General features: G+C 38.3%; 1 protein-coding gene across 5 annotated transcripts in view; it reads left to right on the plus strand.

The window, feature by feature from the left end:
* dgkh (diacylglycerol kinase, eta) overlaps window positions 1-24,964 on the plus strand; it is a 103,173-nt gene that overhangs the window by 42,335 nt on the left and 35,874 nt on the right. For all 5 annotated transcript variants that reach the window (XM_084724364.1, XM_084724363.1, XM_084724366.1 and 2 more), the window contains 5 exons: window positions 8,812-8,916; window positions 12,204-12,336; window positions 19,796-19,902; window positions 20,733-20,858; window positions 21,049-21,151. In XM_084724364.1, coding sequence (XP_084580490.1) covers window positions 8,812-8,916; window positions 12,204-12,336; window positions 19,796-19,902; window positions 20,733-20,858; window positions 21,049-21,151 — 574 coding nt within the window. The remainder of the gene's footprint in view (window positions 1-8,811; window positions 8,917-12,203; window positions 12,337-19,795; window positions 19,903-20,732; window positions 20,859-21,048; window positions 21,152-24,964) is intronic.

The raw sequence follows: 24,964 nt of genomic DNA on the forward strand, positions 1-24,964 counted from the left end.
TAATTAATTAGGTGTGAACTATTAATGAGTATTCATTGTCAACTAGTTTTGATAATAAATTCATTGTTTTGAGTAATTTTTAAAGAAAAAAGTCAGACTTCTCTGATTCTAGCTTCTTGCAGTGCTCTTACACATGCTGGAAATCCTTGAAAATGCTGACTAAATAGTTTTTAGATTTAAAAAATGTCAGAGAGAACTTTCTACGCTTCTGTAGAATTATATCACAAAACAGAATTTTAGTTCTTTATAGCTCAATTTACCACATCTGCAAGGTGCTTGAATTTTACTCTGTCCTTAAATGTGAATATTTTCTGGTTTCTTTGCTCCTCTCTGACAGCAAACTGAATATCTTTGAGTTGTGGACAATAACAAGACATTGGAGGACTCACCCTGGACTTGGGGAAACACTAACTGTCATTTTTCATCATTTTCTAGCATTTTATAGACCAAACAACTAATCAACAGTCATATAATTGTGATAAGTTGTTCACCAGCAACTGTTTTCCAAAATAAATTTGTTTAACAGGAATGATGAAAGATATACATGGTGTCACATGGGAATAAGAAATAAAATTAAATAAGAAAAATAAGAAACAGATTTAGGACAATAGAAGCTGTGCATGTAGACATGGGTGTGTCTATGTGTGTATGCATTTTTTATGACGGCGTATGCATTGACACAGGTGTGAACATGTATATGTGTGTATGAATATGTTGTGTGTCTGAGCAGCTGATTCATTCCATGTCTAATTTGTGCTATTGTTGAAACTTTTGTGGCTTCACTGGTGTTTGTGTGTGTGTGTGTGTGTGTGTGTGCGTGTGTCTGTGTGTGTGAATATATGATGAGGCAGTGTTGCTGTAGTGTGGAGAGGGAGCACCTTGAGGTCCACGTGAGGGAGCGAGAGCATCTCAGCCCAACCCAGACCCTAAACTCATTACAGAGCGTGTGGGGACGCACCGCCTCTCTCTGACTCACTCACTGTTATTGGATTGGCTCGCTTATTACTGTGACTGTCCACTTTCAATCCATGAAATGAATCTCAAGGAAATTCAGGTCGGCTTTGAATTGTGCTCTCGCATCAGCGGACGGTACATCAGCACTCTGATTTGTTCTCTAGTTAATATCAACTGTTTACGCAAAGCTGCTGCAGACTGCACGAGTGTGTGTGTGTGTGTGTGTGTGTGTGTGTGTGTGTGTGTGTGTTGTAGGAAGTGAGCAGCTGTGGCAGTTGTGTTCCACCTCCTCTGCTATTGTGCTGCAGATCCCAGTGGATACAAGATCTGTGCACCACTGTCACCAATCCTGTGCCTGAGTGTGTGTGTGTGTGTGTGTGTCTGTGTGTGTGTGTGTGTGTGTGTGTGTGGGTGTGTGTGTGTGTGTGTGTGTGTGTGTGTGTGTGTGTGTGTGTGTGTGTGTGTGTGTGTAAACAGTGACGGGTGTCCTCATTATCAGGTCATCTTTGGTGGTTGCCTCTCTACCAGAGATACCAAACTAATGAGGCTCGAAGAGCAACTTCTTGTTGTCATGTGTGATTACACAAACACACACACGTCGGATATATTCACCTCCAAGAGTCAGTCATCAACAGGCTTGAGGAGTAATGGATTACATGTAACAGGATTATGTAATCTGGATACATAAAAAAGGTAACTGTATTCCATTACTGTTACAGAAAAAAGAAGTAATCAGATTACAGATATATTTAGTAAATATGGGGATTATTAGCAGGATTACTATTTCAAAATAAAGAATGATATTCTACCATGCACAGTGCACACATAGCTGACAGTTCATAATCATGACCTCTAGTGGAAAAATGGTGGAAATTTCAACATTTTTTGTCAATCAATCAATCAATCAATCAATCAATCAATCAATCAATCAATCAATCAATCAGTGAATCAATAAATTGTGCACAACAAAGGAATGAACAGCTGGACAAACTAATAAACCTAACAACCAACATAAAGCACTGAGAGCTACTATGATTAATCTATTATTAATCAACTATTTAATTAATCTGCATCTATTTTGATAATCTGTTAATTGTTTTGATTAATTTTTAATAAATAATGTCCAAATTCTCTGTTTTCATCTTTGTAAATGTGTGACATTTTATTGACCAAACAACTAATTGATTAATGGAGAAAATGGTCGTCAGATCCATAAATAATGACAATAGTTATTAAAGAAAAAACTGTGACAAGATTGTGACAAGAAATAATCGACAGATTAATCAACAATGAAAATAATCATTAGTTGCGGCCTTAAATGGAAATTCCAGATAAAAGAAGAAAATGATCAAAAGTTCAGTACTATATGGTTATTTCATATTTTCTTAATTGAATTGCCAGGATAATTACTGCATTATGATTAGAACTGCAATGATTCATTGAATAATTTATTATGATTATTAAATCAATTGCCAACTATTTAGATAATCGATTATGTATTTGAGTATTTTTGGAGAAAAAAAAAAGTCAAAATTCTTTGATGTCAGCTTCTTAAATGTGAGCGGCTGTGATACTCTGACAGTAAACTGAATATTTTTGGGCTGTGAACAAAACACAGCATTTATCATCTTTGGCTTTGGGAAACCCTGATTGGTATTTTTCACCATTTTCAAACATTTTATAAACTAAATAACTGCTCGATTCAACTAGAAAATAGATTGCAGGAATCATTTGATGGGAGAAGTTTTGATACTACTTGTTACTGGGTCACTTCTGTCAATATCATATCGAGCACCGACGCCCAGCCCAAATCATCAAGAGAGGATTTCTTAAGGGATGCCGAGAGCAATTTTTGGAAACAGCTGTTCCTGTTTCCCCTGGCAACCAGTCTTATCACTACCCCATTCCAGACACAAGACATACTCACAAAGACACAGTACACCAGCAGAGAGACAAGATCATCTATGTCCAAAGGGATCAATTTGCCCATGTGCATGCACATACATCCACCAATGCACAGATGGACACACACACACTCACACACATCCACAACAGTGGATTAAATATAATAGGATTATGTAATCTGGATACAAGAAAAGGTAACTGTAGTCTATTACAGTTACAGATAGATAGATCAAACAACTAATCAATTAATTAAGAAAACGGTCAACTGATCAATCAATAATGAAAACAAGTTAGTTAGTTAGTTAGTTGCAACCATAAATGCGATATTAATAAAAACAAACAATTTCACCATATTGTATATTGAGGTAAGGTTAGAGTAACCCTCCCAACCCTGCACACACACACACACACACACACACGCATGCACGCACGCACACATGTGCGCGCACACACACACACACACACACACACACACACACACACACACACATACACATACACACTAATCCTTGCAGTTCCAGGTGGAAAACTGCAATGTGATTAAGAGCTGAGAATCCTCTGAAGAGAGTGTCAGCAAGAGAAGAGAAAAAGAGGGGGAGTACAAGAGATTTACTCTGCCAAAGGATTGTGAATGGCTGATTGGTTGATATTTAAAAATGTACTGCAAACACATACACATACACACATATACACATACACATACACATACACATACACATACACACATATACACATACAGGAAGAATGCCAAGGTGATTATTATGATATCCAGGGAGGGTGAGGAAAGAATCATAATCAGACACAAACATACTGTCATTTGCAGAGACATGAGATGATTTTTGTGTCTTTTCTCCTGGACATGCTGTTCAGTAGTCAGATATAATCAGATATTTGCCAGGTTTTAGGACAGATTGATTACAATTAATTAAAGTTGATTAGGGTGATTGATCAGGTGAAAATGCTATATACAGACCATACAGGAAACTATTTTTAAAAAAATGCAATTATAATAACTTAAAATCATTAAAATAACTTAATTTAATTAAAATGAATATATATATACATAAACAAATAATTATATTTTCCTAAAAGTGTTTGTATTTTCATTTAGAATGTTTTATAAATTACACAAAACACAAAGGAAACTGTATTATTTTTAGATATTTCAGCCACAGGTGATCACACTGACCACATGGAAAATGCTGCTTATATTGGTACATTTGCACAGTTGGAGATTCATCTTGGTTGCTTAGCAACTGTTATTGTCGCTGTCACTAAAAGTTGGTCTCAATTCCCAATTTCCCAACATTAAAATACAAATAATTAATTAATTAGACTCAATTAAAATAATGAGTTATATGTATAAAAGGTGTGGTTGTCACAGTTTTTATACCTATAACTCACTGAATTTCTGTGTTAAAGCTCTCAAAAGTTTACTTATTACAAACAGCAATGTTTCTAGCTTTTGATGGTTTTATTTTTGTACTTGTTTCCAGCCTTTTCACATAAACTTTGATTATTTTTTGTGATGTTCTAGGTAGAAATGTGTGATTATTAATGTTACAATAGCATGTTTATAATCTTTATAATCTAATAATCTAATCTTAATTAGAATGTATTTATAATCTAATCTTAAATCTAAATCTAATTTTAAGTAATACATTTAACTGTTTCTCACTCTGAATAATTATAGATTAATCTAAAGTTTGAATCAGATCACTGACTGTTATTGTACTACAGAATACTACTGTGAATATATGCAGTCATTACAGTTTACTGCATACAATGGCATATACATATTGATATCAATAAATAATACAAAATTTACATTTTGGTGTTTGGAAGTCAAAGGTTAAAATTATCACTTACAGCCTTTCTGGTCTGGAATTTGAATGGAATTCTGGCACTTGTAGTGTTGAACTGTTTATCATTAGATACTTGAGGTCTTTTTGTGATGCTTCCTAATTTGACATAATAAAATTAAACAAAAGTAAACAGGTTACTGAATGGTTTTGCCCTGCAGTCTTTTCTCTCTCAAGTGCAACCACTAACAAATATTTCACCTTTTCTGGATAGTTAAGCAAAGTTGTTCCCTCTCAGACAAGTCAGTGAAACTACGATCAAATTGGATTTGAGGTTTTGTGAATGGAAGGTGAACAAAATGACAATAGCTCTATTCATTGTGGGGAAAAAAGCTGCCTCAGTTGAGAATTTAGCAGAACTGCTGTCTGCGGTCTTCGTAGAGAGATTCCCACAGAGACATCTCTGTCAGTCTCACAAGCTATAAACACAGAGGAGGCTTATGAAAAGACAGAATGGACAGCAAAGAGACTGTTGAAACATTTTCTGTATCAGTTTCTTGCTTTTGAAACAATAAAATAAGCTGTCACTACTGTAGACAGTACTATGTAGGTGGAGCTCATTGTCTACAGAGATTCAACAGACATAGGATCAAAGCTCTGCTTTGGTCTTCAGAAGCTGTAGCTTTTATTCACTGACAAACTCAAACGTAGAAGATACATTTACTGTGTTGTAACTGTATATTTACTGCCAGACTGACAACTTCTCTGCTCACCGCACATTCACCGTCACTCTCTGCCACTCACTCTCTTGTGTTCATGAGTTACAGGATCCTCCATCCATCCTTGATGAGTAACTGATTAATTGCCTAATCATTGCTGTTCTAATATATTGTACCCTATTATATTAGAGGACAATACCAGAAGAGGACAAAGTTGACACTTTTAACATGTAAGACATTTAGTTTTGTAGTTTAGGGCCAATCATTTTGTCTAAATATTATCTATTTAGAGATAGTCCATTTAAAGGTGCAGGAAGCTATTGTGGATTTGGCTGCAACTGACGATTATTTTCATTGTTGATCAGTTGATTGATCATTGTCTCAGTCAATCAATTAATAGCTGTTATCAGTGTTTTCTAAAGCCTAAGATGATGTCCTTATACATCTTGTTTTACTCACAACCCACAACAGAGGAATAAAGAAACCAGAAAATATTCGCATTTAATTCATTTAATTTTGACTTTTTTCCTTAAAACATTACTCAAATGGATTAATCAATTATCAAAATAGTTGGCGAGTAATTTAATAACTGATTTATCGTTGCAGCTCTAATTCTGGAGTAAGATAGTTAATTGTTGAGTCTAATTCTCAGGTCATCAAATACTGACATTTTGGGAATAAGACTCAACAATCAACAATCTTTCTGACCTGTGATTGGCAAATGTCTCCCATCACAGGCTAGAAAGAGGAGTCTTTATAGAGGAGGAGCAGAAGTCTAGTTTTCTCTCACATCACTCAACATCACATTATACTTTAAGGTTATAATGGAACATTTGCCAAGTGAGACCAAAAATAGACTGCCTACCACAGCTTTAATAATGATATAGTATCTATTTAATAATGTGTTATTATTATCTTCATTAATAATGTAGATATGTCATATTCTACCAGAGCTTTGTCTGTTGGCAACACGTTGGTTAACACTCGCACAGAAACAAAAGCAAATATGTCTTAAACACCCCAACATGCACTCACACACAATGCACACACACACACACGCACACACACTCACAGTGATGTGTGTTTGTTGTCCACCTGTTGTTTTCCACACCTTGTAAAAGCCTCAGGTGCTGCTGGTCTAAACAGGCCTCTGGATGGAAAGAAGGAAGGATGTGGAGGAAAGTGAAATCCCTCTGAAAATTGACTTTGTCACGGAATCACTCATGGGAGGGAGAATACAATTTCCTCCACCATCTTCACTGTCATTATCTTCACACTAATTTTTCTTTGACTAACGGATGTGTGTTTAGCCTCCAGGATGTGTGGATTGCACAGTTATACATTTATCCAATTATTGTGTGTAATTCAACAATAGAAGGAACCTTCACAGCAGCTGAATGTATGGCTTCAAATTATGGTGAATGGTTGGTCTGAAGTGGTCTGTCGAAAAATCAATGAGCACTTTGTAGGAGAAAGAGAGACACAACAAACTGTGTGCAGTACATGATACTGACAACAAACAGAGCAGAAAATGGGCGAGTCATTATCTTCCAAGGTTTTCACTTTTTCATTCATAAAAATAAATCTTAATTCAACCAATCACCATCTTATAAAATACTGTATATAAAGTGGGATAATGTAGTCAGTCTGCTCCTCCGCTGTCCCCTTTCTTTTATATAGTGAAGGTTCACTTTGGCTCATGCAGTTTGTATTAGGAGGTAGTAATATAAATGTATAGCAAGATTAGAGCTGCAATGATCAATTGATTATAAATCAATTATTAAATTAATAACCAACTATTTTGATAATTGATTCATCATTTTGAACCATTTTTTTAAATTATAAAATGCCCAAAATCTCTGATTTCAGCTTCTCAAATGTGAATATATCTGTTTTTTTACTCCTTTAGTTCACAGTAAACTGAATATCTTTGGCGGTGGACAAAACATTTTATAGAAGGATGTCATCTTGGCCTTTGCGAAACAGTCATCAACATTTTTCACCATTTTCTGACATTTTATGGACCAAACAACTAATCAGTTAATCAAGAAAATAATCAACAAATTATTGTGTGAGTGTGTCAGTGTGGAAGCAAGAGAGTAGTGGGACAACTGTCCTCAGAAATAGTTTAGATTATGAAACACATCTGTGATGGCAGTAAAGTATATAGCAGAAAATCAAAATAAAAGAATAAAATTTCAATGTAAACCATTTAATTTTCAAATACCCAAATAATGACAAATCAGGTTCACAGTTTCTAAATAACAACGTTTAGCTAAGTTTAAAGTTTAAAGTTTATCTGAAGAAGAAAAGTAAATTATCTTAACTAGGTTGGTAAAACTTTTTAAAATTTATTGTTTGATTCATAACTCAAAAATCTATTACAGTAAGTCTGAGTTGTCTCATCTTTTTTAGTTTTGTTTGTGTGATAGATATAATTTGATGGGTTGTTAACTCAACTTAAATGCATTTATTTATCATTTTTAAAGTATTTAATGTGTGTATATGCATTCATCCAAATAATATAAGGTGACAGTTAAAAGTCACTAATACTTTGGCAACAAATACTTTATATTTCTAACATCTTTTACTTGTAATTGAGTATTATTTCAGCAATGTAGCAGTACTTTCCACCACTGAAAAGAGGACATGTGTTTTAAGTGTTTGGTTACCTGCACAAGACTGTAATTAATCATAAAGAACGTTCCTCACAGGGGGAAAGAAACATCAGCATCACTGCTACCTTATGAATATTGATTAGTGTGATACTGCCCTCAGTGTGTGTGTGTATGTGTGTGTGTGTGTGTGTGTGTGTCTGCAAACAATGCCAATATCCAGTCTCACTTCTGTCTCTGAGGTGAGCAGCGATAACGTAAGGACACGGCGAGAGAGAAAGAGATGGAGAGAAAGAGGAGATGAGGGAGCATAAATAAGTGATGGGGTGTTGAAAGGGTGCTGTATGTCTGTAGGGTTACACACAGTGAGGCTATCCTTTAAACACACGTACACACACACACACTTGGAGAGAGAGGACGGAAGAGGGGGAGGCAGTGGGGAGGGAGAGAGGCTCTTAGCCTTTACTGAGGCGCTTCGCCTGTCAGCACATATCTGCCTCAAAGCAACATGAAGAGCTAAGAGCGAGAGGAGGGGAAAAATGCCGGAGCGAAGGAGGAAAAGACAAACTCCGAAAGGTGTGAGAGGATGAGTGAGCTAGAGTTAATGAGAAAGAGAGAGAGGGAGGGAGGGAAGGAGGGAGGGAGGGAGGGGGCTTCTCATCTCATCCTCTCTTCCTTTAAAGACAGAGACGAGCGCTCTCTCCTCTCAGTGGCACCGCAGGCTGAGGAGGAGAAGCACTGGAAACATTTTTCTCTCTTTTTTTAAGCAACAGTATCAGTGTATCAGTCACTCATCCGTACGCTCTCTCCCTCCAGGTGATCACCCCGTTCCGTAGGCTCATCCTCTGCGCCGAGAACAGGAAAGAGATGGAGGACTGGATCAGCTCGCTGAAGTCCGTCCAGTCTAGAGAGCACTACGAGGTAAGAATCCCTTTTTCAAATCAACACACGGACCATCCATGTGAGTCTGGGAGGGAGATGGCAATGCAGCAGGAACAATAGATCCATGTTCAGATGTTTCCTCTTTTGGAGACTGATGCTGTATAAGTTATTATTGTTTGGTTGCTGCAGAAAAAGTGTACATAGATAAGTAGTGAGCCTAGATATAGTGGGGATAAGAGTTGCATGTTGTACGGCATGATTTTCTGTACACTGAAGGCAACGTGGGACCAAGGAGGTTGTTATTGTAGAAGCAACACGCCAATGTTCAGATTCAGAGCCCCAAAGCAACAGAGGCACACATGGAGGCACGTGTACAAACACAGGTGCACAACTCTACAGTCAGAGATACAGTGAAGAAGACGTGCACACAGTATGAGCCGCACAAAATCAGACACATCACAAAGCATGCATCTGATTCAGACCAGTTATTGTACCCTTTAAAACTGGCGTGGTAACACATGCGAGCAACACATACAATTTGGAGCAATTATGTCTAGTTGCTCAACACAGCACTTATTTTAACACTTATCTTTGAAGAGCGTTAAAAACAAGCCAACATCATTAATTCATTAGCCGTTTTTTCATCTATTCAGAATATTCCGCTTCCATCAGCGAAAGATGTAAGCGGGGTGTAAATCTGGGCTGTGTGTTGACAGTGACGACTCGCGGCCGGCGCAGGGAGAAGGGGAGCACAGGAAGAAAGCAGTACTGCATTTTAATGGCTTTGATTTGGGGAGGGAAATCTTACATAAGACCCCATCCCTCACCCCCTTTACTGCACTGCAATGCAGCAGCACCCCCAGAGCTCAGACACACCACAGGATACACACATGTGCACACACAAGCGCACACACACCCCTACCAAGACGTCAACACAACAGAATTTTAATTACTCCAGTGTGGCAGTGTAAAAAAATCTGAGTGTCCCAATTTCATAAGCACCTGTTACAATTTGACTTATGAAACACAAACTGTATCCAGGACTGCGCCAACTGCTGCAGACGCAACGCCCACACTGGTACAGTGCTCACATTAGCACTGTGGGCTCTCTCCATACACTAATGCGTGCAGAAGCATCCACTTTTTCTGACCAGGTGTCACTTTTATGAAATCACAGAGCAGCAGAGTACACTAATGACTGTCAGCTAGTGGAGTTATGATGTGTGTCCCACTGTGTTCTCTCCTCATGCCAGCCAGTGCTCAGGTGTCGTCACGAGGTTCCTATAGACAGTGGTGGAAAGAGTACAATGGACGAGTGCTGTTACATCAATAAAATACTACTCAGCTAAAAGTAAAAGTACTGGCATTAGAAAAATACTGATGTAAAAGTACAAAGTTTTGTTCTGAAAAACTTCTCAGCATACTTATTATCTGTTGATGCATTATCAACAGATTTGATTTGGGGAGGGAAATCAGTGTGCATTATCAGTAACCACATTCAATTAAAGTGGTTTCTGTTTTCTTCAAATCTTCAGTCTAATTGGCTCCCAGCTCCTGCACTGTTCCACTCACTTCTACAAACCAGCCCGGTCTCATTTCCAACTCACCACATACTAACGATTTTCACACACAGTGTCTGAAAGTGAAGCATAACATAATGTAGTTTTTCTAACCCCAAACAAGGTCTTATCCTAAACCTAACCAAGTAGTTTTTGGACACTTTCACACCTCAAACATGGTTTACGTTTGGTCCAGTTAGTTTTGGTTTCACATTGCAATTATTCAAGTGGACTAAAAGAACTTAATGTCACGCCTGCGTTCTGTTGTCATCACCTGCGTGGGCTGCATCTCCCTGTATTTGACATTGATGAGCTCCGCTGGCTCATTTTATTTTGGTGCGCTGATTTTTCTGTTTCTGGCTCTGAACCATCCAAAAACCTGAACCATCCAAAAAAACACTTTCAGATGAGAAACAAACCAAACCATGGTTCAGTTTGATCAGGACTGAGATCACCTCTTCTCGCAGAACTAAAGTCCAGCTTTTTGGTTAGGACCGTGGTCCAGGTGAGGTATCACACCTAAAATTTTGGTCTGGATTATACCAAAAAGTTTAAAAGTCTGTCAGAGGGGCGGTGACAAAACGTTGGTATGTGGCGAGTTGGAATGAGAACATGTGGCCAAACCTGTGCCTGCTGTAGCATTTTGGGGTGTTTTTCGTGTGTATGTCATTGTTTTCATTGGACATCAATTCAAATTGAACTTTTAAAAGTGACAAAAAGACTACATAGTGTAAGGAATACTTACAAGGAGTATTACAAGTAAAAGTACAGAATTGAAAATATACTCATGGAAGTACAAGTACTCAAAAAAACCTACATAATTACAATAATTTGAGTATTTGTAATGAGCTACTTCCACTCCTATCTATAGAGCAGTAAGACCAGGCTTTAAGGGGAAAGTGAATTATCATTAATATTATTATTAGGGCAAGCAAATACAAGAAATGAATAAACTTAATCTAAAAGGTATTGATTTGTCTCTGGTGCTGGAAACAGGAGCATTTTTAATTTTGTTAAAGAATTAAGTGCTGCTTGCAATTTAAGGATGTGCACAAGGCTTGGCTATCGTTTCCCTAGCAACAGCCTGTTTGACCTTTCTGGCTGAGGTGTCCCTCTGGAGACAAAACTGTTTTCTTTTTGCTGTTGTGGCTGCATGAAGATGAGCAGCGTGTAACAGCTGACACAGAGTGAAGCCCTGTCATGTGACATTGTAACATCCAGTGGGATCCTCTCAAACCAATCTTAGCTGGCTAGATGGCTAACATGCATTGTTTTTTTCCCAAGACTGTTCCATCTCGTCTTGCTCTACTGTTAAGTGATTAGCTACCACTATTGTGCTATGATTGGCTGCTACTACTGTGCCGTGATTGGCTAGTCCTACTGGGCCCAACGACGTGTTCTTGTGTCTGTTTGTCCTGTATTTTATTCCATTCATCCAACATAACTTCCTTGCTAAATTTCACCAACTGCCAATACATGCACGCATGGTCACAGCCAATCAGAGCACAGTAATAGCAGCCAATCACAGCACATCACAGAACTGTCTTTGATGAAAAAAATAATGTGAACAAACATATATACAGAGGATTAGAATAAGAGTCCCTCAAAATATCTGTGCACGTCCCCGTTGCAGTTAGAATGAAAACAGCCAGTAACAGTAATATGTAGTCATTCGTATGTCAAATATTATATTGTACTATTATGTGCTTGCTTTTCTGTGACTCCTATCTCAGTACTGCCAACCTGTTTTAACCTTTCCTTTGTCAGACGGCACAGTTTAATGTGGAACATTTCTCAGGGATGCACAACTGGTACGCCTGCTCCCATGCACGGCCCACCTTTTGCAACGTCTGTAAAGATAGCTTGTCTGGGGTCACATCTCACGGCCTCTCCTGTGAAGGTAGGTAGCACACACAAACACCACACATGCTTACTGTCACACACGTGAATGTTAATGTGCTGATTATTTGTTGAAGTACACACACAGTGTTTTGTTACGTAACAGCTTTTTATCCATGGCCTCACTTACTCTCACATCTCATTACTGACTCAAATGAACTCCCTACTCTCTGTTTAACACCCTGTCTTGGGAATTAAGATGAATCATCTCCTACCAAAAACAAACTTGAGGATTATTTTAATTTTTTTTTTTCAGGTTGATGACAGACAGAAGGCATTTAAAGCTTCATTCAAAATCCTCAATTGAAGCTTTCAGTGTAAAATTCATTCAGCACAATCTAGACATTTTAATCTGTTTTTTTTAAACATATAAAACTGATGAATAGAAAAATAAATGACAGAGATATATTCATTCTAGACAAAATTTTAAACCCATCCATTCTCAAGAAGTCATCTCCTACCCAAAAAATATATTAATACCAACACTTTAATTTGCTCTGTGCCAGAAAACAGCCATGTCCCAGACAAGAATTCACAACTTCAAACAATTTAAAAATGTGTTAAAAAATCTTACGTATATACATCTGCTACTTTAAATATCTTAAAATAGAGTTATATATGTATATATGTAGATTTTTTAATGAAAATGTTGACCCTTTAAAGTTGTGTCCCAGATTTCTGTCAACTCTGTCAGATTTTTACAAAAACATGATTTAATTAGGCATTAAAGGGGTTAGCTATACCCTAAGGACCCCTGTCTCACTTCCTGGTTTAAATACAGCGGGGATACTGCTCAAGAACTGGTAAACTTTTCTTTTTTTTTTTTTTTTTGACAAATTCATTAAATAATCTATCAGATATTTCTCAACCATAACATGTCAACTCTGTAGTCCTTGTAAATCAAAGCTAAATAAGAATTATGGTTTAAAAATGCGTATTTTGATTAACATTAAAAGAACTCTGAGCAAATAAAATGACTGCTCACTTTGACTATGCTGTGAAATGAAAAAATTTAACTCCATCAGATTTTCCATGTGACGGAGTTGACGTAATTGAAGAGTAAAACTCAAAACCCCCTCAAAGTACGGTTTTGCTCCAATTCTCAAGATCGAGTATTAAACATCAGACGTCGTGTAGCTTTGCAGCACATCATTTGGAGCTGAAAGCCTGGGAGCTGGCAGGTCTATATGTACCTTGTGAAGGTATATGACTGTGTTGTGTAAGGACTTGTGAGTCACTGAAGTGAGAAAATTCTTCTCTGTCAGTCCAAATGAAGCAGATTGGATATGGCGGAGCCAGCATGAGTCTTAGAAATGTTCTCGGTTGTGGAGTGGGACATTGGCTTGACGTAGAGGGAGTGAAAAAAGACTAGTGGTGATCTTCCATTACAGACTTGTGTCAGTCTGTATCCATATGCTTTTATGTCTTACTGTGTTAGATAAGCGTTGACTCAAGCTTTTACGGTTTTATTTTAGCATTTCACATCTCTTCATTTAACCATAAAAAAAACCTGTTAATGGATCGTGTGAATGACGCAATGTCTCCTCGCTGCATCTGTGAAAGAACAGTCAAGTGGGGTGCTAAGGGGAAGGGGGCTGACATGGGAGCTTGCCACTATTTTTTGCTTCCTTTTAGCTGGTGTAAAACGTCAGTGACAGGCAGCAGACCTTAATGAGCACCATCTGCATATCCTCTCCTTCTAATTTTGCTAATGTTCTCCCGTGAGTGCGTGCACACGTCTCAGCTCGTGTGTGTGTGTATACTGTACATGTGTGCTCGGTTGGGTGTGTATGCGTGAAGGCAGTGAGAGCCTCTCCACTCAGAGCTTATTATCCTCTACAATGAGACCCTCTTATATCCAGAAGGCAAAAAGACATAGAGAGATGGAGAGGGAGAAAAGACCTGTGTGTCATTAGAGCGGCATCAAAATCTTGTGATCTAAATCTGCTTATCCCAATCCACACACACACACACACACCTGCACACGCACACACCTTTAACAAACAACAGGAAGATGCTCTTGAGATTTGGCTTTCATCACAATATGGAGTCAGTGGACAAAGGATAGGTAATAAAGCTCTGCATGGCCCTGCCACAGTTCTTTCAACCTATATTACTAAATATCAACTGCAGCAGAGAGTACAAAACATACAGTGACCTGGGCTAAAGGGACAGTTCACCCCCAGATCAAAAATACATATTTTCCCCCTGGTCCGCAATGCTGTATATCCATCTAGATTTTTTTGGTGTGAGTTGCAGAGTTTTGGAGATAAGAGCTACTTTCTTTCTAGTAGAAAAGAAAGTAGTAACAGCAGATTCTAAAGTAGTTCTGGTAAATTCTACTGCAGAAAAAAGTAGTTCCTACATGAAACTGCTCACAATGAGATCTAAAATTTAGCTGGATGGATAAATAGCACTATAGACCAGGGGAAAAACATATATTTTTGATTTGGGGGTCAGCTGGCCCCTCAGGTTAAGATTTTCCTTTAGTTTATTTTTTTTTAGTCCACGAAACACTGCTGGAGTTTCACAGGAAAACAATGTTGCTAAATCTCCCAAACAATGGTAATGATAAAAAAAACAAAACAAGTAAGACTTGGATTACACCAGACGAGCAGTATGGAGGCATTTTATGTTTTTTTTTTCTTCAAGTTGTTTTTTCTATTTGAAAACTGGTCACCATTCACTTCCATTGTTTGGGAGATTCTGCAACACTGTTTTCCTTTGAAACTTCAGCAGTGTTTTGTGGACTAACAAAATAAACATGAGGGTGAGTGGATAATGACTGGATTTACATTTTTGGGTGAACTTTCCCTTTAAGGTTTTCTCCTTAATTTTGGTCTTAAGCCGGGTATACACTGTGTGGTTTTGGGCTGTCCCAGACAAAAGATGACTCAAGGCTCTATTGAATCTAAAAACACAATCATATCCGGGAAAGAATGGACAGCAGTGTGGCTCTTTCATTGGAAGTGTGTTTAGTTGGAAAAGCCTAATAACGTTCTTTATGACACCATCTCAAAAATTCCATTATGCTGGCAACTCCCCGGATGGTAACTGAGGAAATCTAAATTCAAATCATCATCTTGTCTTCTGGGATTGCCCTGTTAAAGACTTTAGAAGAGGGATATGTCATAACTTATAACATTTTTAGATGACATGTGCCCATGGAGTATAAGACAAAGACTGTTTTTTGGACTTATACCTCAAGAATAGTTAAAAAGTATTTACCAAATATATTGGTAAGCTGGTAGCTGCTGTAAAGGCCGTGGGAAATGGTTATCACAGGAGAGTGCAGCATTAGATGTATGGATGGATATTACAATGGATACAGCAGCATATGTTTAACCACAAAATGGAATTATTTATGTCACGGTGGGACAACTGGATTAACTATGTAATGCCCCACAGACCAGACTTTATTTTTTACAAATATATGATTTAACTGGATGGTTTGGTAAAGATCACTCCCTAAATGTACATAGTTACACTGTTTTTGTTCTTATTTTAGGACATTCCAGACAAACAATAATGGATGATGTATACATACAAATTTGTAAATGTCACATTGGCAGAGGTGGGAAGTAACAAATACTTTGTTACCATACTTGAGTAGATTTTTCAGGTATCTGTACTTCACTTGAGTATTTTTCTTTTTTTTCACAGTTTTTTCTTTTACTACCCACATTGGAACTCAAATATCTGTACTTTCTTCTCTTTGCCTTTTCAAAACAGGCTCCTTACTTTAGTTTTAATGTATTGGAGAGGAATTATTGATTGTTTTAATTTCGCATCAGTGCTCACCACCTTTCCAACATCAAGATCAATGTCAACCTCAAAGGAATGTGACAATAACACACAGACAAGACAATTTCTCAGTGTCTCCATCGGTGCATGAAGCACAGCAGACGTAACAAGATGAAAGACACGTGACAAGACAAAAAAAGACCTAACAAGATGAAAAAGATCTAGCAAGACAAAGACGATTTAAAAGAGGTCACAAGAGAAAAAAGATATAATGAGACAGTAGATGAAAAATGACATAAAAACACAACAAAAAAAATGATTTTACAGACCAAAAAACACAAGATAAAAAATATTTCAGAGCCTGTACTCCTTCACTTTTACTAAAGTAAAGAAGTAGAATCAGTACTGTTGAGTACAGAATGTGTGTACTTTTGCCACCTCTGCAAATTAGGCTACAGATCCACTTTAAGTACAGAAGTTGTTCAGTACAGTCCAGTTGGAGCCTGCTGGAGTCTGACTGCAGAGTGCAGGCAGATGAGGAAGACTTAGAAGGTGACGCCTGGCCATGACAGTGAGAAACACAATGTTAGACTGATAGAAACAGGGAGAGAAGGAATGAAAAAAAAGCAGAGGAGAGCAGGAGAGTGTCTCCATTAAAAGAGGAGAGCAGCCAGCCAAACAGTTTCACAGCAATCAGCGCAGCTTAAATTTCCCTTCGATTTCCTGCGCAGGACGGTCGGTGGGGATTGATTTGTGCTACCTAGCCACAAACACACACACACAAACATGCACAGACAAACTCTTCAGCCTTTCTGTCTCTATTTCAACCTCACACAAACACTCACGGGCCTGCACACGATGTTTTCCTCCAGTTTGTGAATGCTCAGGGTATAGCCTGGCCATTAACAGGCAGTCGTATCATGTCCTCTGCATTCTCTTAATGTTCTACTAATGCTCTCTAACAGCTTTTAGTGGTACACTAGATTGAAACATCAATTGTTGCTCCCGGATATGACTTTGACATAGTTTGTGTATCTGTGGACACTGCCTAATGACAAGCGTGTGTGTGTAAGTGTGTGTCTCTCAGTTTTGTGTGTGATTTAGGGTGGGGTGGCTCAAAGTAAAGTTCCCTGGTGTGCAGACATTATTCATGAGCGTGCTAAGTGCTTCATCCTTAATGGAGAAAAGAGGCGAGGGCAGTCTCTGTCTGTCTGTCTTTACAGGAAATATTCATGCATATTTACTTTACATTTTTCTCATTCAGACCCACCTGCATTAAGCACATTAATGTCAAATGTTTGAAATGTGTAACTGCATTATGGCCGCAAGCTTCTCATACATACTGAGTGAACCAAGGCAGATGTACATGACAGGACAGACTGTTATTTAGGGCTTTGAAGATTCCAGTCATTGTTTTTTTCCCTTGTCAGTTTGTGTGCATTACTGTAACAGGACAAAAAAGATTGAACAACTTACAAAAACACACAGGGAGAACTTTGTACTGAGGAATTAAGGGGAATAATAAATATATTTTTACATTAGCTGGCACATTTAATTTTTAAAATTCTCATGACGACATGCGACAACAACATGCGACTGTAAACTTTACAATCACCACAAACTACAAAACTAACTGTGATGGAAGCAGAGAAGAGTGATAGAAAAGTGTCTGACAACATTAAAGAGAGGATCCCTCCAGTGAGAGACCATCTTCTGAAAGAGTAAGATGAGTTTTGTTTTATCAGAAACAATTTATTGTTCTTGATACACTCGCCAGGCTCCCTTTGTAAAACATCATCATCCTCAGCTTTATTGTAACTCGACAGAAACAAAATAAAACTCACAGAAACGCTCTGCTTCATCTTTCCACTGTTCCAACAACACCAACACCAACTCTGCTTTAAAATAAAACATTAATTCACAGCATGAAGGAGCACAGAATGTGCAGGACAGGTGACACAGATCAGCTGATTTTATAATGTGAACAGTAGGAGGATGTTCACTTTTACTTTTTTTTTTTGACTGTGACTTTTCACCTCACAGATAATGAAGAGTGGCATTAAGATGAGTCTCACTGGTAAAACATACTCGTGTAGGTTCATAGAGAAGTTTAGAGAAGAAATTAACAACAAATTTACAACAAATTGCTGAATATTGGAAAAAATCTACCCTACCAATATTGTAGGCCCGCTACTGGCCTATTACAGTAATATCACTTTAGATTGGTATCTGCATATATGTTGTCCCATATGTGCCTGTAAGATTTTTTTGTTTGTTTTGTTTTTGGTAGAACATAATGCAGTTTTGATTTGTTAGCTTTAAAGGCAGCATTTTATGTATATTTGAACTTTTTTCCTAATTCAGGTTTAATACATACATATATTTTGCTCTCTTTGTATTTTTTATTTAGAGTTATTTATAATTATTAAAAATATTGGTGGTACTTTTTTACTTTTTAAAGTTTCTTGTTAAAGGGTAAAATATCCTGCCTCCATTTGCATATTTCACACACATTTCCGATGTTACAAGTGTTTTGAAGGATCATTGCAAAAAATGTGTATTAATGTATATTAATCTATATACTTTGTCTTCTATTCTGTATAAAGAATCTCAGCCAATGTATTAATTTTAGAGTTTTTGTCTAATCTTGATTGTCTATGTTTGTATTTTCCTGTTCTGTAAATGTGTTGAAGCTACTGAGGATTATGATGGAACTGATCACATGTAACAGGCGTTTACTTTCACCTGTTCACCTCTGCAGAGAGCGCAGTAACTGACTAATACTGCAGAAAGGTGCACATGTCTGTACATGATGTGAGGCAGCGTCAGCACCAGAGGCTGTACAGATGTTTAGTTTTACCGCAGTAATCCAAAGACTACAGCAGGTAGCTTTGAATGTGGAGCTGGATCAAGCTGCTCTGTGTGCTCCAGCGTTTCTTAGCCTGGCTGTAGACATCCTGCTGCTGGTTACAGATAAATGGATTGAGACCTGTGATGTGGAGCTAAGTCCTCAATCCAGAACAGGCTTAGGGAGGTTGGCAATTACGCCCACTGACATCTCATTAGGCCTCGATCCATTAGAACACTGTACTTTGCGGGGTGTGTCTGTTTCTGAATCATGCATCAGTGTCCAGTGTTTTTCAGCTTGTTAAGAAAAAAGAAAGAGAAATCTGTGATAATTTTAGATACACTCTTAGAATTAAAGGTGCTAACTAGAAGCATCAAGGGTTCTTCAGCTTGTCCCCATAGGAGAACCCGTTTTGGTTCCTGGTAAAACATTTTATAAAGTCTTTTGAAGGTTTCACCATGAAGCTCCTGTGAGATGTTCTGCAGAGAACCCTTATATTGTGTGATTTTGGGGCCTCTATCAAGGGAGTTGGTGTAATGGTTCCACCCAAACCTCCATAGGCCCTTTTCCACTGTTTCAGTTCAAGATTCTTAGAACCGAGGGAACAGAGGGTGTTGGAGGATGCACAGCTACCTGTAGAACATGACATGCCCACTTTGGTTCCCAAGGAAAACTGCTCAAAAAAAGGTTCAAAATTAGGTGCTTGAACCACAACCGGACCTGTTCCATATCGGTCGAGAAGAGTTGTATTCAAGTGCATCCATCTAATGTATTGCTACAATATGGAGCCGTTGAGTAATGTTAACTTCTGTTGAAGGTGTAAAACATGGCTGGGCTTATATATGTGTGTTGACTGTTTGTGTTTCAGTGTGCAAATTCAAAGCCCATAAACGCTGTGCTGTCAGAGCCACTAACAACTGTAAATGGACGACTCTGGCCTCCATAGGGAAGGACATTATTGAGGATGAGGATGGGGTAAGTTTGTGTGAAGTTATTTATTTCTCTTAAAATTCATTCTTCATCAAAAGGTATTCAAGTCAAGTGTATTTATAAAGCACATTTCAACACAACTAAAGTTGACCAAAGCACTGTAAAATAAAATAACAAAACTAAAATAACGTGGTGACAACATAGCAGTAGAGATAACATAGTAATAATTCTGTCCCACAAATAAATAAGTAAAGGAACAGGCTGGAGATATAAACCACAGCAAGCCTAAGAAAACATGTGGAACATGTGGAAAACATGTCTAAGTTTAGCCTTCAAAGTGTCTACAGAGGGAAACATTCAACTGAAAATGATAAACTGTTCCAAAGCTGTGTGGTGGCTACTGCAAACAACTGAATGCTTTTATTTTAACAATCACGACTCTGGATCACTTATTGATTCTGTTTCTAAGTCATTTTTGGTCCTGATTCTTTGAGGTACTGTGTCAAAACAGGTCACATGCTTATTTCACTTTAATTGGAAACTATTTTGATAATTGTCACTTTTCATGGAAAAACATTTCCTGGTTCCAGCTTCACAAATGTGAAGATTTGATCCTTTTTCATATGATCAATGATGTTTTCTATTGGTATTGGTATCACCTCAAAGATCACTGGTTTTCATACTGTCATTGTACCCAGCCCTACTTTTCCTCAAGCAAACAATAAAAGAAAATTCTGGTAGACACTGACTTAACTTGTGTCAATTAGAAAAGGCTGTAGGAAAAAGCAATGTGGAAATGATAAAAGTAGACAGCATAAAGTGTTTCCCATTCTTTGAACTCTGTGTGTGTGTGTGTGTCTGCGCCGAACCCACAGATTGCGATGCCTCACCAGTGGTTGGAAGGCAACCTGCCTGTCAGTGCCAAGTGTGCCGTGTGTGATAAGACATGTGGCAGCGTACTGAGACTGCAGGACTGGCGCTGCCTCTGGTGCAAAGCTATGGTGAGACACCTGTCACGTATGGATACACTGGAAATGTTTCATTTGAACCTGATGAGTTACACTGACAATTAAACAAGATTAAGATTGATTTTATTTTTATTTCAGTGACAAAATATACAAACTAAGCTAACTTAAATTAGGAAAATGCAACAAAAATGTTTACAGTGTATCTGCTGTTCTTCTGCTGTAGGTGCACACTGCCTGTATGGACCTGTACCCCCGCAAGTGTCCTCTAGGACAGTGCAAAGTCTCCATCATTCCCCCTACTGCGCTCAACAGCATCGACTCAGATGGTAGGCACCACACATGCACATGCACAATGCATGCAATCACAGTGATTCACTCAAAGGGTCAGAGGTTAATGCTAAATGGCACCTATGAGCAATCGTTACATTTCACTGATGAATAAATGAGATCTCCTCCCATCTGGTGGGCGGACGTCTTCTCCATGAGTTCTGACCTTCTCCTCTGTCACATGGAGGGACAGTAGCAGGAGGGAGGAGAGGAAGCACGTGATGATCCCTCTGCTTTGATCGAGGCATCAACGTCCATTTAGGCACATGAGAATTCACACACGCACACACACACACACACACACACACACCAGAAATCCAGAAATCATGAAGTACTTTCTACTTTCTTTCTGCAGTAGAATCTACTGAGACATAGTTCCTACATGAAACTACTCACAGTGAAGTGTGAGTAACTGGGTCATGATTTTAGGAAAGAGATGCTGTTTCTGATTTTTTTTATTGCAATCTTTTGGTGATTTGAGCACCACAAACACAGTACTATTTTGTTACATTATATTGAAGTGAAGGCAGACATCTCTACGGCCAATATCTCCAAAACTCTGCAACACACATTAAAAATTTAGATGGATAAACAGCACTACAGGCCAGGAGAAAAATATGCATTTTTGATTTTGGGGTGAACTATCCTTTTAACTTTCTGCTAGTCATAAGAAGCATTAGACAGAGGGACGGGGCAGTGATATGTGTTCCAGGAAAATTAGCGCTTCTCGTGGTTAAAAATAGCCCAATCTGACATGTCCACACACACACCTTTCCGTGGGCTTAAAATAGATCTGCAGAGCAGATGTGTGACTGTGAGAAGAATCATAATTGGATGCTTCCCAGCTTGCTGTGAAAATGGACGCACACACTTGTGGTGTCATATTTCATAAAAGCACACGAGCACACAGACACCAGAGAAGAAGAAGAGCTCTGCAGATGGCTTCAAAGCTCCCTGAGGCTGCCTTCAGGCTCTCTGTTCAACATTCTGTTGTTGTGTTTCAAGAAATTCTTTTTCATTAATTATTGTTGTTGTTCATGGGTCCCAGAAGTAAAATTTTGGATTTCTGTTAAAATTTGTCATATGATGCTCGATAAATATGTCCATAGTTATTAAACATTAAAATAGTTACTAAATAATGTGATTTAATAAAATATTTTAGGCATTTTATGGGTCCAAACCAGGATTGGGTGATATGATTAAGTTTTCCAACTGGCAATCGTCAGAGCATCAATCGTGATTGGCGACATATTGGTCCTTACTTTCACCTCCTCCATCCTGACCAAAACAATCTTTGTTAGTCTGTCCACTCTTCCAACAGTCACCAACTCTGATTTGATGTAATTATATATATATATATATTATACCTTGCACTCCTCACCCAGCTCAGAGCACTCGTCTCTGGCTGAGTGGGCGTGTCCTGTGTCACTGGATGAGAGCAACAGCTGTGACTCTGCAGACCATTACATGAGCAAAATAAAATGACAAACCCCAAAAATCTGCATCCATCAGTGATGGATTCAGCCCAATGTTGATAGGTGATATATTTGTCCAGTCACCCAAACCTTATTCAATTACAATATGACATTATTTCAAATAAAATTGTGTTGTGTAGATATTGCTTTACACAGTAGTAAATGTCTTTTTTGTTTACTGATCATTTATATGATTAAAAATGTACTTGTCCTTACCATAATGCTGAACAAAAACAATTGCACAATTTTTTCCAGTGGAAACAGAAGTTAGCAAGTGAGCACATGGCTGACATGTTGAACCACCCACACTGGGTGACCCACACGATCAAGAAAAACAAAACTAAGATCATTTTTTCTTCTGGAGTATTTGTTGTGTGTCCTCACAAAACAGCTTAGTAATTGTGTATTTTTTAGCTACATTTTAAAAATAAATTTATATGTCTGTTAAACTAAAATGAAAAAGGAAAGGAAGAAGGAAAAATAAAGGAAAAAGGGAGTTTTTCTTCTAAACACATTATACATGTTAGAAAAATGTTGCTGAAAAGGTGAAAAGACTGAGAACTATGTAGTACTGAACTGTGGAGTTAGACTGTTACACACACCCCGAGTTTCAGAGCAGAGAAACACACAATTATTGTTGCTTTACATGATCTTTAAAATTAAAATTCATAGAGGTTGATTTGTTTATATTTTGGTCAGTCAAAAATGCCCGTAGATGCAGAAACACAATACATGACGACTCTGTGTCTTTCTGTGTTTAAGTTTGTCTGTATACGTGTGTGTGTGTGTGTGTGTGTGTGTGTGTGTGTTTGCCAGAACCCACATTAAACCCATTTTAGATGGAGATCAGCACCTGTGAGACAGACTCAGATAAGCATGTGTGATTGGATTACCGTTGCTGAATCCAGTGGCTGGGTCTCACACACACACACACACACACACACACACACACACACACACACACACACACACACACACACACACACAAACATATGCAGTGCTCCTGCACCCCTCTGAGCCTGTGAAAAGCTGGCATCGGCTAATTGGTGGATGGATAAAAGAGAAGCTGAGAAAGGGAGGACGGGGGGATGCAGATGAAGGGAGGAGGAGAAGACAAAAAGAAAAAGGAATGAGGGCAAATTAAAAAAAAAAGAGGATCTATCCTTCAGCTCCCTCTGCCTTCCTCTCTCTTTCTGCCCTTCACTCTTTCTGCGTCTCCTCACGTTCCAGGAGTTGGGTTGTAATTGGCTGGGGGCAGACTGTAACACGTGCTGGTGCATGGTGACTCCCCTCCCTCCCCTCCTCCTTCCCTCCTTCTCTTCCACTCAGCCTCCCTCAATCCATCCTTTACTGACAAGATCACAGAGAGAGAAAGGAGAAAAAATCAAAGAGGGTAGACAGAGAGACATAAAGAAGTGAAGGAGGATGCGATGGGGGGGTGGGGGGGGGGGAGTGCCGGGGGTAGATAGCAGAGCCACACACACATATGGTGGAAGTCCTAATATGCATAAAACTGTCAACACAGTGGGGGTGTACAGATTATGCTGTGAGCACGGAAACCTCTTGTTGCATTACCTCCCACAGATTAGTATATATGTGTGTGTGTGTGTGTGTGTATGTTTGTGCTCTGCTATGAAGCAGAACACGTGTTTTTGGCATGTGCTGTGCTCCCATGTATTATTCCACTCAGCCTCATGCTCTTACACTTTGATGAGGTTGTTTAACGATGACAGAGTTGTTTCACAGCAGCCTGTTTGATCTGTACCCTGGTTTCTGCTTATAGAGACTTAAATGATTCATTCAAGACAGGCCAGTCACTTTTATTTATATAGTCACCAGGCTGTGAAAATTACTACGAAAGAAATATTCCAATACAGTTACTAATTACCTGTTAAAAATGTCATCAGTAACATAATCCAACTATCAATATAAAGTATGGTGAAACTGTTAAGGCTAATACAGTCTTTTTAGAGCTGCAACTAATGATTATGTTCAATATTGATTCATCTGTCAACCATTTTCTCCATTAATCAATTAGCTAATTGGTGCATAATATGTCAGAAAAATGGTGAAAAATGTCAATCACTGTTTCTTAAAGTCCAAGATGACGTCCTCAAATGTCTTGTTTTGTCCACAACTCAAAAATATTCAGTTTACTGTCAGAGAGGAGTAAAGAAACCAGAAAATATTCACATTTAAGGTCATGGAATCAGAGAGTTTTGACTGTTTTTAATTAAAAAATGACTCAAAATGAATGTATTCCTAGGAAACATGTAACAAGAACATATTGCGATCAAGGAGGACCTCATGCAATATCCAGGTGCTACCAAACAGACC

The sequence above is a fragment of the Lutjanus erythropterus genome, chromosome 8, assembly GCF_056507025.1.
Source record: "Lutjanus erythropterus isolate fLutEry1 chromosome 8, fLutEry1.hap2, whole genome shotgun sequence".
Classification (NCBI taxonomy): Eukaryota; Metazoa; Chordata; class Actinopteri; order Lutjaniformes; family Lutjanidae; genus Lutjanus; species Lutjanus erythropterus.